The 26,459-nt window shown below is 34.9% G+C and overlaps 2 protein-coding genes across 2 annotated transcripts; both read left to right on the top strand.

The window, feature by feature from the left end:
* The first annotated feature begins 33 nt into the window (after positions 1-33).
* LOC115921439 lies at positions 34-9,222 on the top strand. The gene is made up of 5 exons (XM_030978924.1): positions 34-43; positions 3,884-4,042; positions 4,944-5,120; positions 8,262-8,477; positions 9,197-9,222. Exons 1-5 carry the CDS (start codon positions 34-36, stop codon positions 9,220-9,222), a joined length of 588 nt encoding a protein of 195 aa, XP_030834784.1.
* LOC115921209 (lactadherin-like) lies at positions 8,501-22,791 on the top strand. The gene is made up of 5 exons (XM_030978443.1): positions 8,501-8,581; positions 9,197-9,353; positions 18,869-19,089; positions 19,768-19,917; positions 20,434-22,791. The coding sequence occupies exons 2-5, from the start codon at positions 9,314-9,316 to the stop codon at positions 20,575-20,577; spliced, it is 555 nt and encodes a 184-aa protein (XP_030834303.1). The 5' UTR covers positions 8,501-8,581; positions 9,197-9,313; the 3' UTR covers positions 20,578-22,791.
* Positions 22,792-26,459: the final 3,668 nt, after the last annotated feature.

Raw genomic sequence — 26,459 nt, 5'->3', positions numbered from 1 at the left:
CAGGATTTACTTGTCTCTGTCTAGAGCGCCACCATGGTGAAAGGTGTGAAAAAGGTAAATGGGAGTTGAATGATTTGTTGTGTAAGGGGAGGGACCCTTGTCTAACATCGAAATGATTGTACCTATGAAGATAGCGAGCATGGCGAGATAATATGACTAGCATGGTTTTTACAAAAGTAAAGCCCCGTCTTAATATAACTTTTTTTCGATCTCACCCGAGTGACATGTCGACGAGAAACAGTGGAGGTCTGATCGTAAAACACACGGTGAGCTTTTGCCTGGCTCATGGACACCGTCTTAACCAGCCATCCGCAAAAACCTCACCCGGGTAGGTTACCATAACAACCGCACCTCCCTCATCGCGATCAGCTGGCGCCACCGCGATATCACCTTGGCCCGACTAGGGTGAAATTTACCTCGATGTCACCTCGATATTGTCCGGACGTTAACCCGACCAGTATTGGAAACGCCCCAATTTCAAAAAATGAAATGGAAGCTCTTATTATCAATCATGTGAAACAATATGTTTTGAATATTACATGACGATAAAAATGTTGACGGGAAACCGCCTACTCATTGATATATTTGGTAAATTAGTATATCTATATACTGTTGAGAGATACAAATGCACGTGTCGCGCACTTGTGTTTAGCCCCATATACATCTTTCTGTGTACAGTGCTTCTAACTCTATGAAGACTCGGCCAAATTTCTTATACTTTTGATGATTCCAGAACCTTGCAGTACATCTATGCTAGATGATCAACCTTTTCTGATCGATTTCACATCGTTTCTTTCACTATGCAATTGCAAGACCATAACTGGTCTTTAGCTTTAAAACAGGAAGGTGGTAAATGTCATCCGGACAACATCCGGGCGGCGACTTTGCGTTTTACACCCTGGCCTGGACCTTTTCCCAATAAATTTCAAGGAACCGACTGGGAAAAGTCTATCCATGACAAGATATTGCGCGCGCACGTAGCTCTTCTGCAATGCTCAACGTACGTCCTATATGTCCAGTGTCGCGGTACGCGGTACATGTACTTTTGTATCGAGACGTACGAGTGAGAGAAAAACAACGAATAACAACAGAAGGAAATAGAGAAAAACAATAAATAATTAAAGAACAGAGAGGAAACAAAGAATGTCATAAGCAGAGAGAGAAAACAAAAACTAACTTGAAAGAAAGAGAGAAATTAGAGAAGGAATTAATCAAAGTAAGGAAAGAGAGAAACCAAATAATATTATGGTTTTTGTGGTTTAATTCCGCCTTCTTCAGGGTTTCAATTTTTGACGTGTAGCCTACTTTCAAACCATTTGCTGATTCGGACCCCCCCCCAACACACGTGTACACATATCGACACATACACAGACTACACTCGACATAATATGTGTAATGGTAATGTAATACATAAACTGTGATTTAAATATTGCACTCGTACCATTTTCTATTATTGTGGGATCACGTCTTTCATTTTTTAAATTCATGTCATTTGTTTCTAAGACCTAATTTCTCTAATTCTCTTGACCCCTCTCCCTTCATATTTGTTTTCTAAGACCTCCCCCCCCCCTCATCTCTCTTCATATTTGTTTTCTAAGACCCATTTCTCCCCCGCCCCCCCCCCCCCCATCTCTATTCATATTTGTTTTCTAAGACCTCTCTCTCTCTCGACCCACTCTCTCTCTCGTATGTATTTCTCAGACCCCTCTTTCTTTCTCTCTCATTAACCCCCTCTTCATATTTGTTTCTAAGGCCTCTCTCTCTCTCTTCATATTTGTTTCTAAGACCCCCCCCCCCCTCTCTTTCTCATTTCTTGATATTTGTTTCTAAGACCTCTCTCTCTCTAGCTCTCAATTCATGATATTTGTTTCTAAGACCCCCTCTCTTTCTCACTCCTTGAATTCATATTTGTTTCTAAGACCTCTGTCTCTCTCTCCCTTTCTCTCTTTCTCATTTTAAATTCATGATATTTGTTTATAAGACCTCTCTTTCTCTCTTTTTCCATTCATCACTTTGTCTAGTGTAATGTACAGACACATAACATATAAAGGAAATTATACACCAGTTTTACATGAATTCATTTGCACTTTATTTACTGCTTTACATTCATATACTTTTTTTTTTCGTGAAGGTAATCTAATCCTTCAATGTCAGAGAAGTAATACAAAAGATACAGGAGTATGTGTATGCATAAATAGTTATATAAAGTGCGACTCACTTAGTCTTACTCTTAGTTTTGCTAACTATGGATGCCTAACAGTTACAGTTAATCGTACTCATATAACTACAATTCAAAACTGGATTTACAGTATTCATACCCGCAAAGGCGTCTGCATTGCCACTCCGTCATCATCCTCGATGAATTCCATCGTGCAGCAAGCTTCTTAACTTGTTGTTCTGAACTTGAAATCCTATATCTTCTCCCTTAATCTTCAGTATTGCAGCTGCGTACGGTGTGTATAAATGCTGCATCGACGTACGTCTGTGCATGTACGATTCGATTTGGAACTGGCGCGCCCGATCGAGGAGCGTAGACTAGACTCATTCAAGCAGTTTCATTGCTATTTACCGGGAAAATGTCCAGGCCAGGGTGTAAAACGCAAAGTCGCATCCGGGCGACACAGCGACTTTATTTTCCTGTTAAGAAGGAGTTTAGATGCAAGTAAGTGCGACATTGCAAAGTCAGATTTAGATATTTGTAAGCAAGGAGGGGGAAGCAAACGATTGTTTACATAGAGGCACTTGTTAGGAGAGCAAGACAGCTACTACTGTTTCTGCTTCGATAAAAGTCGTGGTAAAAGCTGTGAGGATGGTAAGACATAGGTAGAAACGAAGAAGGGTTTGTTTTTTCGATGGGGAGGGAGGAGGCAAATCTTGGTCAAAATATTTGTCTCCATTGAGGACTCGGCGAGTATGAGGATGGTAAATGAGAAAGAGACATAAACGGAGGTTTTATTTAAGGGTGTAAATCCTCGTTGAACCCTTTTTTACATGTACATGGGGGTGACTGTACTCTTGAGGAGAGCGATACAGGAGTTTCCTGCCTCTGGTTTGAAGACCATTATGGTAAACATCTGAGGAAAATTATTGGCTAAGTATATGAAATAATAAGTACGGTCAAACCAGTTTAATAGTGGCCACCCCTATATAAACGTCACCTGTCTATAATCACCATGTATTTTGACTCCCTTGAGGAAGAAAAGAAGAAGATTATTGCCTTGGATGCTCTTACTTGACAAGTTTGACTGTTTTAGAAATAATCTACTGTTTTGTGTAGTATGATGAACACAATGTTTAAAGTTGATCAGAAAATGTGGTCATGTGACCTTATAGATCTCCATGTCTGCGCTATTGTGATAAACTATGTTTCTGCAATAGTTCCCAGGGGGATTTCACAGGGACTCCAGAAATACGTTTGTATGAAGTGCTATTAAAATGAACTTTAAGTGGAATCTATATTTTCATGCAGTGAAGTAGTGTATCGTAATAGTGACATCCTTTTCGTTGAATTTCCCTGCGCTTCGTCCAACGGGAACGAATGTTCAATTTAATTACATATTGACATCCCAGTTTTCATTTTAGCAGCAGGCCCTAGAAATATAGGAGTGGTAGATCACAAATCGTTCATTAACTATTCATTAATTGCAATCACACACACAAAAAAAGTGTTCTAATACGACTAAGGCTTGAGTACTTAGTGACTTTGATCTAAATATACAGGTAAGTTGGTCAATTTACGTATCTAAAAAGTACGTATCTATGACACTTTACATCGCCGTAAATTCTTGTTTAAAACTTGTTTCTCCCGGGTCACTAATTGAGTTCCGTTTTCTCTCTTTTCCCCCATAATATATTCGTCTTATTTTCATTGTAAACTATATAGATGTAACCATCAATTCGTTAAAGCTTCTTGGTGAAAAGAAAAATGAAGGAACGCTTGCCTTGACATCCCGCTCCAGTCCTAACACGTACGTGCTGGTGAATCAAGATCATTGGAACAAGAACTTATCCCAATTGGCATGTCAGTATCTAGGGTTTGAAGGTAAGACATTATCATTATCATCTTAATGGTCCTCCACTTTTTCCTATTATCATATATTCATAAACAGCCGTTTTCTTAACAAGCTTCTCTTTCCAGCAAACTTCCCTGTTAATATAAATATGATTTTTGTTTCCCTTCTAAATTATACTCTCTGTATGATTATGTTACCAACATATTTAATTTGCCTCTTTATTATTGTGTTGATGAGTGATGGTTTTATGAGCACTTGTTCATTTCTTATCTTCTCTGATCATGATTTATTCATAATCATTCTCAACAACCAGATCTTTGTGGCCTGTAATCTTCTCTCAATCTCTTTGTTTATGTCCAACACTCACACCCGTAGAGAAAAACTTATCAGATATAATGACTCAAAGCTATGTGTTTTGGTTTTCGTGGTAGTGTTCTAATACTTTTATTACGGATTTCATTTGATTAAATGTACCCCTCGCAATTACAATTCTTTCATTTATCTCATGACTACTATTTTTCGAATCCGATGCTAAATTTACCCAAGGTATTTGAAAGTGTGGACTTCCATTATTGTTTCCTATTATTTTTGAGATTCCATAGATGTGTTTGAGTCTTTGTAAAAATATTACCATACAATTATTTATTGTCAAACACTGGTGTTATGATCAAGACTATATATATTCTGGTCGAGTTGGAGATTTAAATTCCATTTTCTGGTTGATTTTCTCCCTCTTTAGTCTCTTATCCTTACCAGTTTTCAAAACGTTTGTTTCGGGAGCCTACCATAATTATGTTGTATGTCATCACAAATCAATTTTTGTGGTACTCGATGAAGTTAATAATTTTGTTTTGGTTTGCATTTTTGTCTTCAAAATAATATTTTGACCACTCTTGTATACTACTTTTTACTTCAACTTTATTGAACAAGGAGTATTTGCGACAGTGAGCGGTCCACTGTACGAGTCCCCGTCCGTCGATGTTCCTGCTGAAGCCGAATCAGTGGTTTGTCCTGCAAATGCCACAAACATCACCGACTGCTGGTACAGTGAGATTAAAGTGGGACATATAAACGCGAGTGAAATTATTTCCATTGTGTGTTGTCCCGGTGAGTAGTACTAATAATGATATTAATACAAATAATCATGATAAAAAATAATAATAATAATGATACTAATAGAGCAATGATTACAAATATGATGATAATGGTGATGATATTACAAATAAAATGATACTAATAATAATGATGATATGCCTCTTCTACACAGGGTAAACAGAGAGTTACTTCGTCAATAAAGCTTCATGAAAATGAAAACGTGTTCTACGTATACAAGGAGTGTTAACAAATGGAGACATATTTTAGTTGGCGATATCTTTATAACCTGCAGTGATATTCTTTAGTGTTCCTGTGATTTCCAACATAATTCAAGCGAAAAATACTAAACTAACGATCATTTTTAAAGGAATTTTGTAATATTGTTCAGATGAGAGAAAAGGGTGTTAAGGAATTGACGTCAAAGCTAAATGTACAATTTAAGTTAATCTGAAAGTTTGAGTAAAAGCGGATCATTATTAAATGATGACAATTGTGAAAAACTGATCCGATCGATTCCAGAATTCTCAAACTATATTATTATAACTTAATTAAATTCCAGTTGAATGTAAATCATCACAAAGCAATGAATCGGCTCTATAAACGATTCCAGACATTTAAGTGTCTTTGAAAGATTTTGTCAAGCCTCTCTCATATCTTATTTAAAAAAAAAACGGTTGGGAAATTCAAAAATGGTTGTGAGAATGTTAATGTTAATGTTAATCGGTTGTTAGAGCCCCCAATGTATTACTGGTAGCTACATGCTCCCTCTATATAGAAAAGTTCCCCAATCGGTGCATGTTGGTCCCCCATTATCCTCTTTTTCTTATTCTAGTTGATAGCTGAGTTAATGAAATAGCAACCTGTCAGTGACCTCGCTGTGTGTCGCTCTGTGTCTAATCCCTATGGCCCAGTAGTATTGACGGTCTTTAAGGAAAACCGTAAATATCTACGTGGTTCCAGAATTTTTTCAGGAATTTATGCCTGTTAGAGATATTTACAGTAGAAAGAAAATAATAATAACTTTTTATACAAAAATTACACATTTTTTCAGCAATCTTCAACAATGTTAACGAGTCACTTTAAGAAACGTAGCATTTCAAAACTCTTATTATAATTGCTTATTTTGCAAACAAAACTTGAGGTTGGATTTTAAAGATACAGTTGAATTCTGGTCATGCGATTGCATTGCAAAAGAAAAGGTGTGAAATGGATCAGAAATAGTTGATCATGTAGCATGTAAGTTTTGGTGTGTACTGCAAGGTTTTTGAGTCATCAAAATCATAATAAATTTGGCCCAGTCTTGGTAAAGTAACAAGCACTGTACACAGAAAGATGTATATGGGACTACACACATGATATCGGACCTACTTACATGGATTTTCTTATCTTTCTACGTTCATAACTCGGCCAGTATATATTTTCTACTAAAATTGTTTGGCAAATGACATTTATTTGTAATATTGGACATTCAGTGTAACTGTATGTTCCGTTTGATTCTGTGAGAATTCATTTTCTTTTTGTTTTTACTAGAACTCAAGTTTATCTTTAAAGAAAAATAAATACACAAACATTAAGACAACAATAATATTTTAGAAATAATGTACCCAAGGTAACAAAAATGTAGAATCTCTTATACATAAATAAGTGAATAGCCATGTGCAACAATCAAAATAATAAACATTATTAAACAATTTATTGTAAGCTCATGAGTACAACATTTCATAACGATGTTATTGTTAAGAGAGAAATGCAATGAATTACATCATTGCACAGTTAGCATTCCCCTGGCGCCCGAATGTTTTGGCGCAAGCTCCCAAAATAACATCAGTTATTGATACAAAAGGGGTTATGAATTAAAATTAAAAATCATTTACACGCAGATCAATGTAATGTAATGTATTGTTTTTGTTGCATAACCTAACATATATATCCATTTGAATACAGTATATTTTTCCTACAATATATTGGTTGCCATAATGATTGAAATAGAAATGAATAGAAAAAGTACGAAACTTATAATACTCCAAAGCCTTCTTCAGATAATTTCTTTTGCAACTTGTTTTTAAAAGATGTTTTAAATACAGGTTTAAAGGTTCAAAGGTTCAAAGGTTCAAAGGTTCAAAGGTTCAAAGGCTCAAAGGTTCAAAGGCTCAAAGGTTCAAAGGTTCAAAGGTTCAAAGGTTCAAAGGTTCAAAGGTTCAAAGGTTCAAAGGCTCAAAGGCTCAAAGGTTCAAAGGTTCAAAGGTTTAAAGGTTCAAAGGTTCAAAGGTTCAAATGCTCAAAGATTCAAGGGTTTACGTTTATTCTCCACTTTCTCATTTCGGATAAACATATATAATAAAACATAAACAAACAAAAAAAGCGCATTACCAAAATCGGTACAACAATAATGTTGCAACTCTTAAACAATGTACATACTTCTTAATCAGTGAACATAATATGAATGTAAGCATTATAAGATAGTTTTAAAAGATAATCATTCTTAATTAACATCACAATTTGAGAAAAAGTGGAGGAACCTTAAAACAAAAAATAAAGCTACTGGTCCTTCTTTAAGGAAAAATTCAAATTAAAAAAAAAAGGGGATAACGAGTTTAGTGCTAGGGCAGAGAGGGAAAAGAGACGAGAATAAAATAGACAAGAAAAATGGAGGAGAGAAGGTGAAAGAACAGGAAGGATGGGTTTGAAGAGAGAGCGAGCTTGAGGAGGAAAAGAAGAGAATATGAATTACAAGGAAGTAGAAGGGGAAAATGAAAAAAACAGGAAGAAGGAGGAGAGAGAAAGTTCATTTGTCACGAAATACAAAAGCGAAATGTGTACGCCTGATATATTAGGGGGCACTGATGCGTAATGCCATCTCTTTGTAAACATTTGAAAAATTGTACATTTTATTATTTACTTAGATGTTATAACCTTTAAAAAAATTAAGGAGAAGTTAGGGGATACTACAACATCCCTCACCTACGAAATTTTACCTAGGACGGTAAAATGCATTTTAAGATATCAAAATGCAACACCGCGTATACTGACGGTTTTATTACTTGGTATGGTGTGAAATATTATTTTCACTCTCGTGTTTTATTTACACTTCTAGGCCTCTGTCTTTCTACTCCGTAATATGTTTTTATTATTTATTGACCTTATTTTCAACAGTAAACCCGTGTAATATATCTGGTCCACCTCTCGGTCTTGAAAGTGGTGCTCTTCCCGATTCGGCTTTCTCTGAATCATCCTGCCACTTGGCGCATTGCAGTCGTGGTGGCCGCCTGAACTCTAAGTCAGCCTGGCTCCCAGACTCGACCGACCCATCCCCTTGGATGCAGGTTCAATTTGAGTCTAGTTATATCGTAACGGCCATAACGACTCAGGGTAAAGTAAACTACGACGATTGGGTGACGTCATACACTTTTTCGTCTAGTTTTAACAACACGTCTTGGACTGATTATTTGAACGTATACTCTGGATCAATCAAGGTAATTCCAAAACTGCGGTTCCTCACTTACATTAAAAAAGCTATTAATCATTGGTCTTTGTGATCAGAGATATACTGTGTGACCTCGTAATAATACCATGGGACAAAAGATCTCACATTTCTCGTTTTATGTAATAATGGGTGACTAAAAAAGTATAATGGGCAGATAAAAGGCAAAATAGCAACATACATAATATATGTTTAGGCCTATGTATATAAAAACAACAGAAGATTATTTTTACAACCCATGCAACTAAATGAAAAGAATATACACAGAATTAAAAGAAACAAGAAACAAATCTCTCACAAATAACGCCTTGGTTAAGCTAGCCATGTTGATAGGGAGCGCAGGAACTCAGGTAGCTCTTCTCCATTTTACACAATGTTGTTTAGGGTACTTAGATATGGACTTCATAACAAATGGGGGGAAAAAGAAGAAGAAAAAAAAGATGGCCATGATATACATAATTGGCTCTTCTTGACAACAATTCGTGTAGTCAGCGTTTTATTAATTCACAGGCCGTATATGGTTATGAACTAACGATGAGCTTCATTAAGACTAAGTTTTCTTTCCAATATTACTTAATGTCATTCTCATTCAATTTATTTTTTACAGATATTTCCGGGAAATTACGACCATGATAGCCATGTGACTCACACGCTTGCTAGGCCGATAGTTGGACGCTCTTTTCGGATCTATCCAAAGACCTATCACGTTTACTTTTCTTTGAGGATGGAACTATATGGGTATGGACCTCTAACTGATGCTATAGGTAAGTGCAGAGTACATGTAGGACTGATACTGCAAGAGAAGGTTTATATATAAATTTGCTGAGAAATTGAAAATAAAATAGTGAGCTTTGTATGTCAGTGGGAAAAAAATTGTCCCCTTAACTGCATTGCTCTTGAATTGCTCTCATCATTCTGCTAGAGACGGTCAAAACTTGAAAACTCTCGACGAAAAACTTGTGTGTAGTCCCTATCACCCATTCATGTGGGGAATGCATTGACTTCAGGCGCGGTTTGAAATCCTTTTTATTTCAATTTTTGATCATGTTAAAACCCCCGAGTATATATCATTTTGATATGTTCTACAAGGCCAACCTTTCGCAATTCTTCTGGAAAGTTTATGTCATAATGTGATGTTATGGCCAGTTCTGGTCATATTTTTGTTAGGAAACAATGCAGTGGGTTATCATGGGGAATGTGAAACAATTTTAATGTTAGTCGGTATCGAGTTTATCAATCGCACAAATAATGTAGTGTTCTATTAAGACCAACCCTTTATCATTGTCAGGAGAACCGCCCCATCGCACACTACCCCATCCTCCTGCGATCCGATTTTCGAAAAAACGGCAATTATATTAGATATAGAAATCTAAACAAACATCATATTTTTAATGTAGGTTCTGAATAATGATAAGAATAGTATTAACATGAATTGTTATATTTTTTGTATTTATTACACATCTTTAAAAAAGAAAGGTAGCTCAATCAGCAAATAAATGCTGGTTTTTGTTGAGGCCCATCATAACAAACAAGTATATACATTTTATCAACACATGAAAATATAAATAAATATAGAAAATTACAAAACACGATTTTAACAAACACAAAATTGCAAACCAGGTTATAAATAAGGATTTGAACATGAGAATAACGAAATAAAAAATATATATAAATGAAACAAACATGTAATTGCCATATATCTTAATTGAAGCAAACAGGAAAAAAAAAAAAAACAGCAACATACAACCATAATAACAAACCAATAAGAGAAAACAAGAAGAAGATATAATAACATATATACAAAGAGGAGGGAAAGAAGAGTTATATCATACCATAATCATATTACAACGTGTATGTTTTTTGCCATTTTGCCAATTCTTGTTTAAATGGTTTCATATTTTTGTATAAATCGAATGTGTTCGGGTAGTTTATTCCAGTTTGTTGGACCTGTGTCAAGAAATTACTTCTGATAAAAGGTCGTACGAGCATGTGCCATCCTAATTAGCATCTTATTTGTGCTCCTTGTTGTTCGAGATGATATCGCTTCAATATAAATAAACTTATTACCGAGTTCATCAGGTGCAGCTTTATGTAAGCATTTGTGACTCATACAACAAGATGCTCTAACAAACAAATGATCTATTTTCGGCCACGTTAGAATTTCAAAAATGTGTTCAGATGGGGTTTCCAACGAAAAACGAGATATCATATATGCTGCCCTTTTATGTAATCTGTCCAGTTTACTATGATCTGCTTCAGATCTCACCTACCAAACGGTACACCGGTAAATTAAATGGGGCACTACAAAAGCCAAGTACAGTTTGTTTAATTGTGCTTTATCAAAATCGACGAATAGATCGTAATTTCTGTTTCAAAATAAAGCAATACCTCCGATATGTATTTGTTTAAGTCAAGACTGTTCTCATTTATAACTTCCAAACATAATTCAATCGACAGCATACTGTTATCTAATGATCTAAGCTTTTGCTTTGATCCTAGCAGCATCAATGTTGTCTTATCACTATTCACTTTTTTCTTTTTTAAATTCAGTTATGAGTTCTGAGTTTTTGATCGATCGGGTGGGTGGTACATGCGCAACATTACTTATTATAGGCTCTGTATAAGCTTGGCTTGTTAGAACTCTTTTGAGTAATGTGCCACGGGATTCCATATCCTCAAACTGCTGGCGAACAGAGCAACAAGACCAAGCTCTGTAATTATTAGGATCTCTGTCCAGTAGTGCCGTGTCTGTGCCGTCGAACTGGGACGACCAAATCCATTGATTCATACATAATTTCTTTTCCCCCGTAACATGAGAGTAATTTTAATAGTTTCATACTATTAATTAAATGTAAAGTTGACTGTTATTGTATATATTTTTTTTTTAATGGGGGCACGCTACAATAGTCCTATCTCGCAACCTGGGGCAACGTGTCTGGCACGGCCGGTTGTAGCAACTACTCCGAAGATCAAGATACTTTAATCTCGATCTAAGGAGACACGAACGAACTATTCAAAATCAACTTATTTTTATTCAGCCAAGAATTCAGTTTATCATGAGCTTTTGTCAGTTTGAGTTCTACCTCTTGCTTAGTTTTTCCCATGGACATTCATCGTTTTCTTAACGAATTCATTGTAATTGTCCCCGTCAATGTCGTCTCAATAGCATTCCGTACATGTTTCTTCCCTTTGGTCTCATCATGTTCGCCGGCAAAAAGCCGGGACAGAATCAAGATAGTGATTTTACACATGTTAATCTACATGCGCAGAAGATAATTACTCGCCTAAATCATGGAAAATAGATGTGCAGTTTGATTGAAAAACATGCTGATATTACCAGGTAGAGGTTATTTTTAGATTTTTTGGTTGTGATTTAAAATCCCGTTTCCCCCTACTTCCTTATAATATTCCAGAGTTACAACGCACAGGGCTAATACAGATCATGGCCTTCTAATTGTTTTATAAGGTCATAGGTGTGTGCGAAAGTTTGCGAATCAGTAATAATACATTTCATATCACCCAAAATCTTCTGCTTTTCAACTTTGCTGCTCCCCATTGAGGATGCTTTTATTTAAGACACACTCTTACAGAGCACACCATCCAAACAAAACCCAAGCGAGGGAAACTGCTCCTTTGGCAATGACCGAAAATGCTTACGCAGTCGTTAATGTTAACACAGCTGAATGTTCTCATTAAGACGCACATAATCAGAAGGCGGCGACTATGATTGGATCAAAGAAAGAACACGTTGAATGTCCATCCGTATAGTCCATGGTTTTTCCACAAACAGAAATAGTAGTATCATCTGCATATATATATAAACAATGCCATTTGAGATGGTACATGGGAGGTCGTTAACATATAGAGTAAAGGAGCGGGGCCAGGATGGACCCTTGTGGAACTCCCATTGTTATATTTCTAAATGTTGATTTTTCTTTCTTAATGAGACAAATTGTTGGCGATTTTCCAAGTATGATTCAAACCATTTAATTACATTAGGGGAGCAACCACATTGATGTAATCTATTTAAGAGGAGAGAGTGGTTGACTGTATCGAATTGAGTGCAATTAATTCTTCTTGTCAGAATCGGCTTCAGATCGTAGACAATCGCCTGACGTCTACGAGTCTGAAGCCGATTTAGCTTGTCCTCAAGAAATCGTCAAATCCCTCGAAATCAATTCAATATTCAATTCAATTCAATTCAATAAGGGTTTATTCATATGACGTTCTTGCAGTCGAAGCTGAATTGCAGGTCATTTATACAAGGTAAAAGCATCATGATATTTAAAATACACTGAGCATAAAATAAAATAAAATTAATGACATATACAAGGAAAAATATACTAAATACATTTTTATACACATAATAGGCAACATCATTAAGCATAAACATATAAAAAAATACATGAAGCTTACTTTTTTTAATAATAATCGTTTAAGATACGAACAAAATAGGGAATAGAGCTATTATTAAAGCGATTGGTTTTACAAATAAATTGAGAATATTTCTGTACATTTCGTAAATTAAATTTAACAATTCTTTGACTTGGTAGCCATAAAGAACACAATTCATGCTTTCCCAACTTAATGGCGAAATCCAAACAAAGTTTATTCCTACGTTCTTCCAACGTTAACTAATTGCACAATTCTAGAGCATGATTATATGTGTCATAATTAAGTCCCAAAATAATTATAAATGCCCGTTTTTGTATTCGTTCAATATTATCTGTTTGTATACGTGTTAGGTTGGAATGAAAAAGTGGTGCACAATACTCTAATATTGGTCTTATGTATCCATTATAAACAATAACGAGATCACTAATAGGTCAATTAAAACGTTTCAAGGTACGTAACATTTATAACTTTCTATTGCACTTCTTAACATTTCCTTTACTTGAGTATCCCATTTTTAACCACATTGAATATAAACTCCAAGAACTTTGATTACATTTTCTTCATTTAAAAGTGTCTCATCAATATACAACAGTTGGTGAGTTTGATTTTTGTATAAAAGAGACCGTCATAGCAATGCATTTAGTTGGGTTAAGTTTCATATTATTGAGTAAAGACCAATTTTCTAATAACAATAATTCCGATTGCAATTTTGATATTTGTGTACAAGTCCGGCTTTCAACTATAGTTAAATCATCTACATACTTATACAAAGGGAGTAAACAATCTTGACATGCATCGTTAACCATAATTAGAAATAATATATGCCCCAATTTTGTACCTTGAGGGACTCCTACATTGTTATTTTTTACATTTGAAATACGACCTTTATACCTTACTACTTGTTGGCGGCATTCTAAAAAAATTACTATTAACGAAATGATACATGGTCTTACATCCAATTTAACAAGTTTGCAAATTAAAATATTATGATCAATCCGGTCAAACGCTTTAGAAAAATCGGTTAAAACTATGGTTGAAATTGTTTGTTTTTTTCATCTGCATTTTTGCATAAATTATGTAATATTCCAATTAAATAATGGCAAGTAGAAAGACCACGACGATTTCCATACTGGTTTTTATCAATCATATCACCAATATCCTCCCACAACCACTTAGTAATGAAAGTTTCAGCTATTTTAGCAAAGTAAGAAATTAGGGCTATGGGCCGTAATTCAGGTAGAGTTGGTGGATAGGATTTGGGTACTGGTATTATCTCGGCATACTTCCATACTTGTGGAAACACCCCTTGCTTAAATGCAAAATTAAGAATATAACATAATATATAAGATAATTCATGAGCAAATTCACGTAATATTCGGACAGGTAAGTCGCCTAAAATAGTAGATTTTTGTAAATTAAGTTTACGTAACAGATCATACACTTCTTTCGGTTCTATTATTGAGCAATCCACAGGTGAAGGTAAATATGCTGTTAACTTCGTTTTATCAAGTTTCGGTAGGTCTGCTGCCACAGATAAAAACTTTAATGCAATCGGCTGCTTCCGGCTGCTTCCTTAGAATGTTCAGGCTGATCAGTTGCAATACGTGGTATGTCAATGGATGGTTGATCTTGAGGTCCTTGAGTGATGAATTTTATATGACGATACCAATCAGCGGGATTATGTATTTTAAGTGTATGAATTCTTCTATTATAAAATGAGTCCTTAGCTAATATTATTGCATCTATAACTTTGTCTCTAAAATATGTCCACAGCTCTTTATTACCAGAGTGCCAAGCTTGCTGTCTTCGTTTAATTATCTCACAAGATATCCAAGGTTTATCGCTTGCGTGAAATTTGACAGTCTTAGTAGGTAGGGACTGATCAATATGTTCTCGCACAACACTATAAAATAAATGACACATATCCGACGGGTCGATGATTTGATACAAATCTTCCCACGTGTGATGGGTTATCCAAGTGCCAAACGCTCGGATTCCACTATATGTTAGAGGGCGCACTCAATTAAGATTTGATAATTCATATGACGATTCGGATCTTTGATCATTAGGATTCAGTACATGTTGAATATTTTCTATGAAATGTTGTTACATATACATGTACCTCGACAATAGGGTCGTAGTCAGATCGCATGGCGTGCGATTGTTTTTACTCATCCATCATAAATTCCCGGCGTGCGACATGCTTAAACATGTGAGTTGGTAGTGGCACCTTAACCGGTGTAAGCGAATAATACCCAGAGCACATAGGATCTTTCCGCCGTAGCCAATAGTGCTGCGTTGTGATGTGGTAGGGTTCCATTACTTTAAGATTCCAACGAATACGGGGATAATTTGATCACATTTCGTCTAGCGCGTATGCAAAGAATAATTTAATTCCATCGGCAATTGCCGAAAGGTGACCCTTAAAAAAACTAATTATTATCTTTTCCCTCTATTTGAAATTCTCGTTTAGGTTACGAGTTGTCGCGGGTTTAACTCCCGGACAGGCAGCCCCCCCCCCCCCCCATCTGTAAGAACATGAATATTGTAGATGATTAAATCTCACCATGGACCTGTCACATTCACACATTCACTGTCACATTCATGCTCAAGCAATACAGCAAAATATTGCTTAAAATAACTCATGTACACCTTTTACAGGTATTTTATTAGCAAAATAAACATACCTGTTTTTTCATAATCATTATAACTATTGATTACAATATACGTACCATTCTAAATTACAAATACCTCCCTTTGTTTGTACTACATGTGTTGTTTTTGTTTAGTTTTTTTTTTATCCATTGCTCGTATGTTTTTTGTTATTTTATTAGTACGTTATTTACCTTGTTGACAGGGTAGATTTCCGGATTACATTTAAGGACAAATATATTGAAAGGACAAACTTGCCTTGCAAATTAGTAGGAAATATAAGAAAAGTAGTGAGAATGTCCAGTTAAATTTTTAAAATCACTTATCACATTATCGATGAAAACTTCTGAAATCTTTGAATATCTGAAAGAAAAATATAGAATCAACTCTCGAAAATATTAAAGGGACTTTGTAACATTGTTCAGATGAGAGATAGTGGTGCTAAGGGAGTGACTTCAATGCTAGATGTACAATTAAAGATTATCTGAACATTTGAGTGAAAACGGATCATTATTCATGGTGCAAATTGGGAAAAACTGATCCAATCGATTCCTTAATTCTCCCAACTATATTATTCTACTTCTATGCTGCTACTTGTCATAGCCTGTTCAGCATCAAGACAAGGACAATTTAATTACATTTTAGGTGAATGTAAATCGTCACAAAGCAATAAAATGGCTCTAGATTCCATTCTTGACAGTTAAGTGTTGACATATTTTTATAACCTGTTTTATGTATTTTTCTCATGGAAAAACGGTTGAGAAAATTCAAAAATGGTTGGGAGAATTTACTGTTAATCACTGTTAGAGGGTGCCTCACATCAACGCCTTCAAAGAAAACCATAGATATATTTGTGGTTTGAGAATTTGTTCGGGATTTTTTGCATGTCAGAGGGTTAGTATAGTAGAAGGAACATAGTAAGTAACATTTTATACAAAAATTAAGCAATTTTTTTCATCAACCTTCAACAATATTACCGAGTCACTTTAATAAGTGTAACATTCGAAACGAATATAAAGTATGTTTACTCCCTAGATATGCACTCCTGTCTCTCCGTTACATGCTTACCGTTCATGATGTTCATGCAACGCATCTGAAATCTCTTGATATAATATTAGATATATATTAAGATATGGTTAGGAATACCGTCACGTGGTGCCAACCTTGCTGTGGTCCACGGTCCTGATGGCTTGAACATACCTTCCATTTCGGACCTTTACCGAATCTGTCATTGTCTGGCTTAAAGTAGATCTAGGGTCAAAGACGACGATGTTGTAAATCACGCCATTGACCGAAGATTAGATAGGGAAAGGGGTGGTCACGACAAACGTCGTTCACTTTGGAAGCACATGAAATTCACTCAAAAATACCAGACTCTGTAACCTGGAACCAGACAAAAAATGTGATTAAAAAATCAGTTCAAGATGTATGTAGAGAAAATTGGAAAAGGTTGATCGAACCATTACTTGTACAGAGGGAATTCATGAAAGTTGTTCATATGGAAAATACTGATGTAACCTGGAAGTCGATTATTTATAACTTACCTCAGAGCGTAATGAAGTTCACTGTTAATGCAGCAAAAACAAAAACCTGTACCGGTGGGGAAAAAGAATCTCTGATAAATGTAACCTTTGTAATTGTACTGGCACTCTGTACCATGTTCTTAATAATTGTGAAAGAATGCTCGACCGATATACCTGGCGCCACAACAATATACTACGCATCATGCTCAAACACATTATAAGTACTACCCAAACCTCGATGCCATATGTAATATGTGGCTGTATCAGAGCTTTATACAACAGTATCAATATATGTTTAGGGACAAAGTGCCGTAATTTAAAGAGGATACCGACCTTTCTCCGTATACAGTCATTAACAGATTTTATATGTGAATTCCATGTTAAATGTCTGTCAATGGTAATGCCAACAAATGTTGCTTCCTCCACTTCTATTAATTCTGCCCCAGATATTTTTAATCTCCCTTTAAGCACAGCCTTTCTTCTACGACTACTGAAGAACATGAAATTGGTTTTTGACGCATTGATAGTAAGCTTATTTGCAGTGCGCCAATTCTGTATTGATTTTAAATTTTCATTAACTTCACACTCATCTATTTGATCTACACCTTTGGGAAAAGTATGAAAAATATTAGAATCATCTGCAAATAGTCTGAAATTTAAATAATTGTTCACAGTTGGCAAGTCATTTATATAGATTAAAAACAGAGTTGGTCCTAAGACAGAAACTCTTCAAACAATAACATCTAAGTATATGCAGACATGGAAGGAGAAAGCATCAATGGGGGCACCATACCACCAAACATAATACGTACCCAACACAAACCAGACATCTGCCACATTGACAACAAAAATAAGGACATTATCATCATCGAACTCACAGTCCCCTTCGAAATAAACATGGACAATGCACATCAACGAAAACAAGACAGATACACAAGACTAACACATGACATAACAGCAACAGGGTGGAAGAGCACACTAATCTGTATTGAAATCGGTTCACGTGAACTCATAACCCCACAAAATAATTACCGTCTAAGAGAAATACTCAAAGTCACTAACTCAGCTAGGTACCCCGAATCCAGAGACGAACTATGGAAGGCCGTTCTATTTAGTTCTTATGTTATATTCCAGGGAAGACGTGAGCCAGCATGGCAACTGGATCAATACCTCACATTATAATTTATCAATTTGTATACATTAATTTTTAATCATTTCCTGCTTATCAATGAACTTGTGACCATTTAGTACCAAACTGGCAATATTTACCGTAATACGTCACTTATTTCGATTCAATTCCATTATTGACTAATGTATCATTTATGGGGATCTTTCCTTCCTCATCATAATGTTACAATCTTCTTCTTTTACCCTGTTCTGTACTATACCACTTCTGTTTTCTCTCCTTTTCTCCCTTTCTACTTTTCACCTCTTCCCTTTCCCTTTCTCTCTATCTTGGTGCTCCTTGTAATCATTGTACATTGTAACTACAATGACGAATATTTTGTATTATAATGTACTTTCCTATTGTATATATTTTTTATTATAACCTGCCGCCTAACTCACTGGGTTGACGGGCCTGGTTTTCTGTATATGCATGATCTCTAATAGAGACTTGATTTATCATCAAAGTAGTGAGAAGGTCAGTTAGGTGTTTTCGTGTTTGTTTTTTTCATTTTTTTTTTTCATTTTGTGTTTCTTTCTTGCAGCGTCGCTGAACCTCGATGCGAAACTTGGTTGCACTCCTCCTGTCCTCGGCGAGGGGCTCGGCGTGGAAGATGGTCGGATACCAGACTCTAGTCTGACCTCGTCATCGTTCTACGGTTCCACCCATGAAGCTTACAGAGGAAGGCTGAATGAAGTTCCCGTTGCAGAAGTATCCGCCGGTGCGTGGATCCCCGCCCCTGGTGACAACACTAAGTGGATAAAGGTAATTAACCCTAGCATGTTTTAAATGTGCGTTGAGATAATTTTAATTGAAGCGGACCCATACACTGTTAGAACAATGATCATCATCGTCGTCATCATCTTGATTTTGATTTGATTTGATTGTCCATACATCTGTTTTAATGTTTTCAATGGTGGTGAATAAATAAATTCAAATCAATATTATCACATAAAACGTACATAAAAAAATAAGCACCGCTTGAGGTGACGTCCTCTTCATAAATAATAATGTAAACAATGTACAGTTGAAAACTGAAGGTCAACAAAGAAAAATGAGAGAGAGAGAGAGAGAGAGAGAGAGAGAGAGAGAGATAGAGAGAGAGGGAGAGGTGCGTTCAGATATTAGCACCTGGCAAATATCAAGCCTGTATACACCCAAAACCCTGACAGAAGACCTGACTACTCAAATGATTATGTTATAACGTACAAGGATACATGCTACAAAATGATAGATATAGGTGTATGTACAAATACCGATGTTACAAAAAGAGGTATTAATAGAAATAATTATTTTTTGTTTTATAAACAAGGTTAAGGGCTGGTCAGACCCAATCTACAACGAAAACGAGATATGACCTTAGTATTGTTATCAAACGCAAGATAATCTGCCATTTTATAAATCAATATATTTTCTTGTTGTCATCATTAAAATCTCACAAAGGTTGATCTCGGCAAGGATACTTTGGTAACTGGTGTTATCACACAGGGAAGGTCCATATTTATCCAAAGGATGACGTCATTCCAAATCTCCTACTCAAGGGATAACACAAATTGGACCTTTACTCTGGAAGAGCAGTGTGGAGTACGACAAGTGAGTTTCATTTTCGCGCGTCCAGAATTTTTTTTATATACTTTTTTATATATTCATGGTCTTTTTACTTATGTATTTGTCAAATGTCTGTATTGTGTTTGCATCCAATTTTTTCCCCATATCTACATCATTATATAATTACATCCAAAAGGATGAACTTCCTTGTATGCAAAATGAAAGGATTAAAACAAAACTATTGAACAAATATAAACAGTTCCATTCTAAGTATGTATGTGCCTTGGCGATGAAGTCTCTGTGCCATGTTGCGCTTCTCATGGAAGAGTTATACCAAGTGATTCGAGGCAAGACATTAATCAACATTTGCCATCCTCCTTGGAGGTTTCCGGGGGTTATATGAATTGCATGGCCCTTGGGAATAGCAGCAGTGATACTGATGAGGCTTTTCTTGGTTAATACAAAATTATAGATTATTATCATCAATATTATTATTATTATTATTGTTTAAATTATTATTTTAAGAAACTAACACTCTCAATCACTTTCGTTCTCTTTCAGACATATGCAGGAAATTATGATGCTGCCTCAACTGTGACCATAGTGTTTCCTGAGCCAGTAACCACACGGTACGTCAGGTTTCATCCTGTAACATTAATTGGACCTGGGGCTTTGAGATTCGAAGTACTTGGTATTAACAATTGAACCTTTTAAAATCCATAGCTTTATTCGTATTCGGACTTTCACTATGACTTTCTTAACTGCTTCTATCTGTTGTGTTCTTTAAATTTATAAAAAAAAACTTATTATCAGGATGGATGTTCATTTTAAACCAGAATGTAGATGTTCGATGAAAGTAGTAAAATCTAAAAGTCAACGAGGAGGATTTTTCAGTATGAGAAAAAGTCGTTTTTCCCCCTGAATCATTCAGACGCGAATTGGCAGACTGAGATAAACCACCAATTTCCCGATCGCCAGTGGTTGTCGTTTCGGTGATTACAGTGTGTCAGACAGCTGGTATGCGCCCCGTCCGGGTTCATGCTGTCAGGTTGCGTTTGATCCAGATAGCTTCCTGAATCCTACTCGCCCAATCTTGGTTCTCTCTCGCTACCAGCCGCGTGTCATCCCAGACTATAACGTGATTTTATCTGACCGTGTGATTTGTTACAGATAAATGTTCCTTTTGAATGTAATAAAAGAACTCTAAAATCATTATCACAACCATCCTGATGAAACTCTTTCATAATGGACTTTCATGATTGTTTTTGTAGATTGATTCAATCTTTATTCACTTGAAAAATAATGTAAATATAACGTTTGATTTGTAGAGGTGTCGAAGTCGGGTTGCTTAATCACTTGACTGGGAATGCGGAGGTCGTTGGTTCGAACTCCTGCACGGCAGTTATGTCCTTGAGCAAGACATTGTATATACATTGCTCCTCTCCACCTAGGTTTTAAATTAGTGACCGGTAGGATACACAGGTAAAATGGCGACCAGCTGGATTGCTCCACAGGGAGTAGAGACTGTGCACATTAATGTGTGGAATAGTAATTGAATCCAATGACCGGGGCAATATTAATATTCTACGCGATTTGAAACATTATAACTGGTAAAGCGCTTTAGAAAAAAAAAAACAGTTATTATTAGTATGGTTATTTTTTATTAACATGTCTTTAATACCAACATACCATTATTTGTCCAATTATAAAGGAAAGGAGATTATTATTATAGAAGAGTATTTATGTTCAATTTGTCTAAATGATTATGCCACTGCTTAAGTCTATTGCATTGTTTACTAGCCCAGTATGCCGACGGTATTGCACTTGACCAAACACCACCACCATTCATTTCAAAGTGCATTTGTTAGAGTAAGCACTTTCTGTTCAGCGCATGTTTAAATACATATGCTATGTTATAAAACAACTGACAATGTTATGTTGACATTACAGGAATTTCACTTATACATGAATGTATAAGTTAATATGGTAGGTTTGATGGGAACTACAGAATTGAAAATGATTGTATGAGTAAAGGTCAATTAATTCAACTTGGTTATTAGACATGTTTTATTTTTAAGTGGAAGATGTAAGAGGTGTTGCGCCACCTCGTGCCGGAGACAGGAAGGGATATGTATGATGTGTTCAAATTTAATAGTTATTTTTATCTTGTTTAATAGATGTGGATTAAACTAAATTGAATTGAATTGAATCATCTGTATTGTATTACGTGTATAACATAATGGCTTGTTCAGACACAGATAATGTATGATGTGTTTATTAACATTTAATTGCTATTTTTTATCTTTTTTAATAGATGTGGATTAAACTAAATTTAATTGAATTAAATCATCTTCATTGTATTACCTGCATAACATAATGGATTGCTCAGACACAGATAATGTATGATGTGTTCAAATTCAATTGGATTTTTTTTTAATTTAAACGTGAACTAAACTAAATTGAATTGAATTGAATAACCTATATTGTATTACCTGTATAACATAATGGCTTGCTCAGACACAGATAATGTATGATGTGTTCAAATTTAATTGCTAATTTTTATCTTTTTTAATAGATGTGGATTAAACTAAATAGAATTGAATTGAAATTTCTTCATTGTATTACCTGTATAACATAATGGCTTGTTAAGACACAGATAATGTATGATGTGTTTAAATTTAATTGCTATTTTTATCTTTTTTAATATATGTGGATTAAACTAAATTTAATTGAATACAATCATCAGACAAAGGACTTGCATTTTTAACAGATTTTAGAAAAGCATTTGATTGTCTTAGTTGGGATTTCCTTTTTGAATGTTTACGGAAATTTGGATTTAAAAATGAATTTTGCAGATGGGTCAATACTCTGTACAAAAATGTTAAAAGCAGTGTCAATGTAAACGGTTGGTTAACACAGTGGCGGATCCAGGGGGAGGGGGGGCCCGGGGGGCAGGCCCCCCCCCCCCCTTGAAAAACAAATCATGCAAAATCACGCGATTTTTACCTTTTTTTTGGGGGGGGGGGGGTTGGCCCCCCCCCCCCCCCCCCTGGCGCTCAAGGGGGGGGGGGGGTGCAAATTTTAAAATTTTCGAGGACCCAAAACAAAAGATTGTGCTCACTACCCCTCTCCCCCCCCCCCCCCCCCCCCCCCCCCCACTGAGCGACTTTTCGGCTGGCTGAGTCGTTGCGATTTTTTGGGGGACTCCAAAAAAAAAAAAAAATATCCGCTTTTCGGGAGCAACAAAAAAAAAAAAAGGTGGGCCCCCTCCCCTAAGAAATCCTGGATCCGCGCCTGGGTTAACAGAACAAATTAACATAACAAGAGGCGTACGCCAAGGGTGCCCTCTCTCGGCCCTGCTTTTCATACTCGCTGTCGAGGTATTAGCTATTAAAATAAGAAACGAAGAAAATTATATACAATGCTCAAATGATTTCCATGCCGGAAAATGTAATGAAACTCATTGACTCTTTACTGTATACTTTTTTGTGGAATGGAAAAAAACACAAAATAAAAAGAAAAGTGGTTTGTATGAGTTACGAGTATGGAGGATTAAAAATGGTTGATTTGAATGTTCTGTTACAAAGTTTTATATTAAAGTGGATATTGCACTACTTCTCCCACGAAAACTCAAAGTGGAAAAAGATAATTGATGGTTTCTTTAAAAAAGTGGGCAATTTAGAATATGTGTTAAATAGTAAATGTACAAAAGATGATATGAAGTTTTGTTTAAAGAATATAAAAATGCCCCAATATTACAAGAATATGGTATATACTTGGTTTGACTTTAAAGAGATAGTAGAATGTAAAACGCCAATTGATGTACAATGTACTAATGTTAGAAGTGAAAACATATGGTTTAACTCAAATATAAGAGATCACAATAAAAATGTATTATTTATTAAAAAATGGTTCGATGTAGGCTTTTTGAAAATTAATGATATCGTAAAAAACTCTAGATTTATGTCTTTGAGAGAAATTGAAGAAAGATTTGAGAAAAAACATGCTTCTTTGTTTCAAGAATATTATATCATAGTAAATGCAATCCCCAAAGTTTGGAAACAGATTATGTTAAAACAGGTACATGTATATGATGAGACACGAGAAGAAAATGAAGGTGTCATGAAAAATGTTTTAATGAATGTTAACACTAAACGAAAGTCGAATTTGTTTTACTCTACGTTGTCTATTCATTCAATTGTTAGTCCTCCAATAGAAGAGAAATGGGAAGAAATGTTAAATAGTACAGAACAAATCGACTGGAAAGTCATATGGTCGTTTAATTTACAAGCTATGAAAGAAAACAAAATATCAGAATTCAGTTTTAAGTTATTACACAACTTATTACCAAATAGGTATAATTTATTTAAATGGAAATTGTGTAACAACCCCTTATGTTTATATGATGATCAGTTACACGACAATCTCCATTTATTTGTAAAATGCAAGCACACAAGATTGTTTTGGTTAAAATTTGGAGACATAATTCGAAAACTTTACAATGTTAATTTTTCTTTTGACAAGTTCGTTTTAATTAAAGGTTATAAATTGAAAAACAAAATATTTAAAAGTTTAAATTTTCTTATCATATATGCAAAATACGCAGTTTATTTAACATTTATGCAAGCAGAAAATCGCAAACTCATGTTTCATGAAGTCTCTTTTCTTTGTATTTTCAAAAGACTAATCCACAATCAATTAAAGATCGAAAGGAACTGTAAAACAAAAAAGATATGCATTTTTAAAAACACTGTTATTCAAGAAAACGAAACATGTTTTATTTGAACTATGCTAAGATGCTACGATGTTATTTCAATTGATTGTGTATGATTGTTTGTTTTGTTCAAATGCATATATTTATCAATAAATTCATTTTACAAAAAAAAAAAAAAAAAAATTAAATCATCTTCATTGTATTACCTGTTTAACATAATGGATTGCTCAGACACAGATAATGTATGATGTGTTCAAATTCAATTGGATTTTTTTTTTTTTTAATTTAAACGTGAACTAAACTAAATTGAATTGAATTGAATAATCTATATTGTATTACCTGTATAACATAATGGCTTGCTCAGACACAGATAATGTATGATGTGTTCAAATTTAATTGCTATTTTTATTTTTTTTAATAGATGTGGATTAAACTAAATTGAATTGAATTAAATCATCTTTATTGTATTACCCGTATAACACAATGGCATGTTTAGACACGGATAATGTAAGATCTGTTAACATTTAATTGTTATTTTTATCTTTACTGATAGATGTGGATTAAACTAAATTGAATTGAATTGAATCATCTTTATTGTGTTACCTGTATAACATAATGGCATGTTTAGACACAGATAATGTAAGATCTGTTAACATTTAATTGCTATTTTTATTTTTTTTAATAGATGTGGATTAAACTAAATTGAATTGAATTGAATCATCTTTATTGTGTTACCTGTATAACATAATGGCATGTTTAGACACAGATAATGTAAGATCTGTTAACATTTAATTGCTATTTTTATTTTTTTTAATAGATGTGGATTAAACTAAATTTAATTGAATTAAATCATCTTCATTGTATTACCTGTATAACATAATGGCATGTTTAGACACAGATAATGTAAGATCTGTTAACATTTAATTGCTATTTTTATTTTTTTTAATAGATGTGGATTAAACTAAATTTAATTGAATTAAATCATCTTCATTGTGTTACCTGTATAACATAATGGCATGTTTAGACACAGATAATGTAAGATCTGTTAACATTTAATTGCTATTTTTTATCTTTTCTAATAGATGTGGATTAAACTAAATTTAATTGAATTGAATCATCTGTATTGTATTACCTGTATATCATAAAGGCTTGTTCAGATATGGAGCGGTGAAGCAGGGGCGAATCAGCGGGAGGGGGGGGGGGGGGGTAGTGGGCACTTTTTTCTCCTTTTTGGCCGACGGGGGGGCGTCTTCTCTTCTTTTTTGAAAAGGTGAAATTAATGTTACCATCTTTTTTAAACCTATTCTTTGGGAGCTGGAGACCCAACTTGCACCAAATTATTCCAAGTAGCTGCCGTTTTCTAAGGTTGCACAATAGAATCTACAGGAGTTCTGTTACCTTTGATGTTGGAATGTTACTTTCGATGTAGGAAAGCTTGAGTATAGTGATTTTGTTTACTAAGAAATATCGTTAATATTTCACCGTTTTATTTGAACTAACAAAGGGAAAATCGAGCAGACGATAAAACATAAATAGAAAAGCCTAATTATGTTAAGAACTTTGCTTACATTTTTTAGTAGCAGTTTTAATTGGTGAAACATAATTAAAAATTGTCAATCCTAAAACCTGCAACTTCATGTGCAGTTCTTTATGATGTTGTATTTCAAATTAGTGCCCACACATGCCCAGGCGAGTCATTTTGAGAGAACCGGTCAATTTGTATAATTTAATTTTTCGAAAGCTGAAGTGATTTTATTGGCTAAATTTTCTAGTGCTTATAGAACATCTATAGGGGCATCCAAATATATCGATACTTTAAAGAATTACTATCCAGACAAACACATCTTAGAGATTGTCTCATACAAATAACTCC

The sequence above is a fragment of the Strongylocentrotus purpuratus genome, unplaced genomic scaffold (assembly GCF_000002235.5).
Source record: "Strongylocentrotus purpuratus isolate Spur 01 unplaced genomic scaffold, Spur_5.0 spur5_scaffold_1, whole genome shotgun sequence".
Taxonomy (NCBI): Eukaryota; Metazoa; Echinodermata; class Echinoidea; order Camarodonta; family Strongylocentrotidae; genus Strongylocentrotus; species Strongylocentrotus purpuratus.
The sequence above is the reverse complement of the archived record's forward strand: the minus strand, read 5'-3'. Positions and strand labels throughout refer to the sequence as shown.

Bases quoted from the DNA above. Each gene is read 5' to 3' on its own strand.
- LOC115921439 (XM_030978924.1), top strand. The intron at 5,121-8,261 runs GTGAGTAGTACT...TATTTTCAACAG, and splicing joins TTCCATTGTGTGTTGTCCCG to TAAACCCGTGTAATATATCT. The intron at 8,478-9,196 runs GTAAAGTAAACT...TATTTTTTACAG, and splicing joins AACGGCCATAACGACTCAGG to ATATTTCCGGGAAATTACGA.
- LOC115921209 (XM_030978443.1), top strand. From the start codon at position 9,314: ATGGAACTATATGGGTATGGACCTCTAACTGATGCTATAG. The intron at 19,090-19,767 runs GTAATTAACCCT...AATCTCACAAAG, and splicing joins ACAACACTAAGTGGATAAAG to GTTGATCTCGGCAAGGATAC. The intron at 19,918-20,433 runs GTGAGTTTCATT...GTTCTCTTTCAG, and splicing joins AGCAGTGTGGAGTACGACAA to ACATATGCAGGAAATTATGA.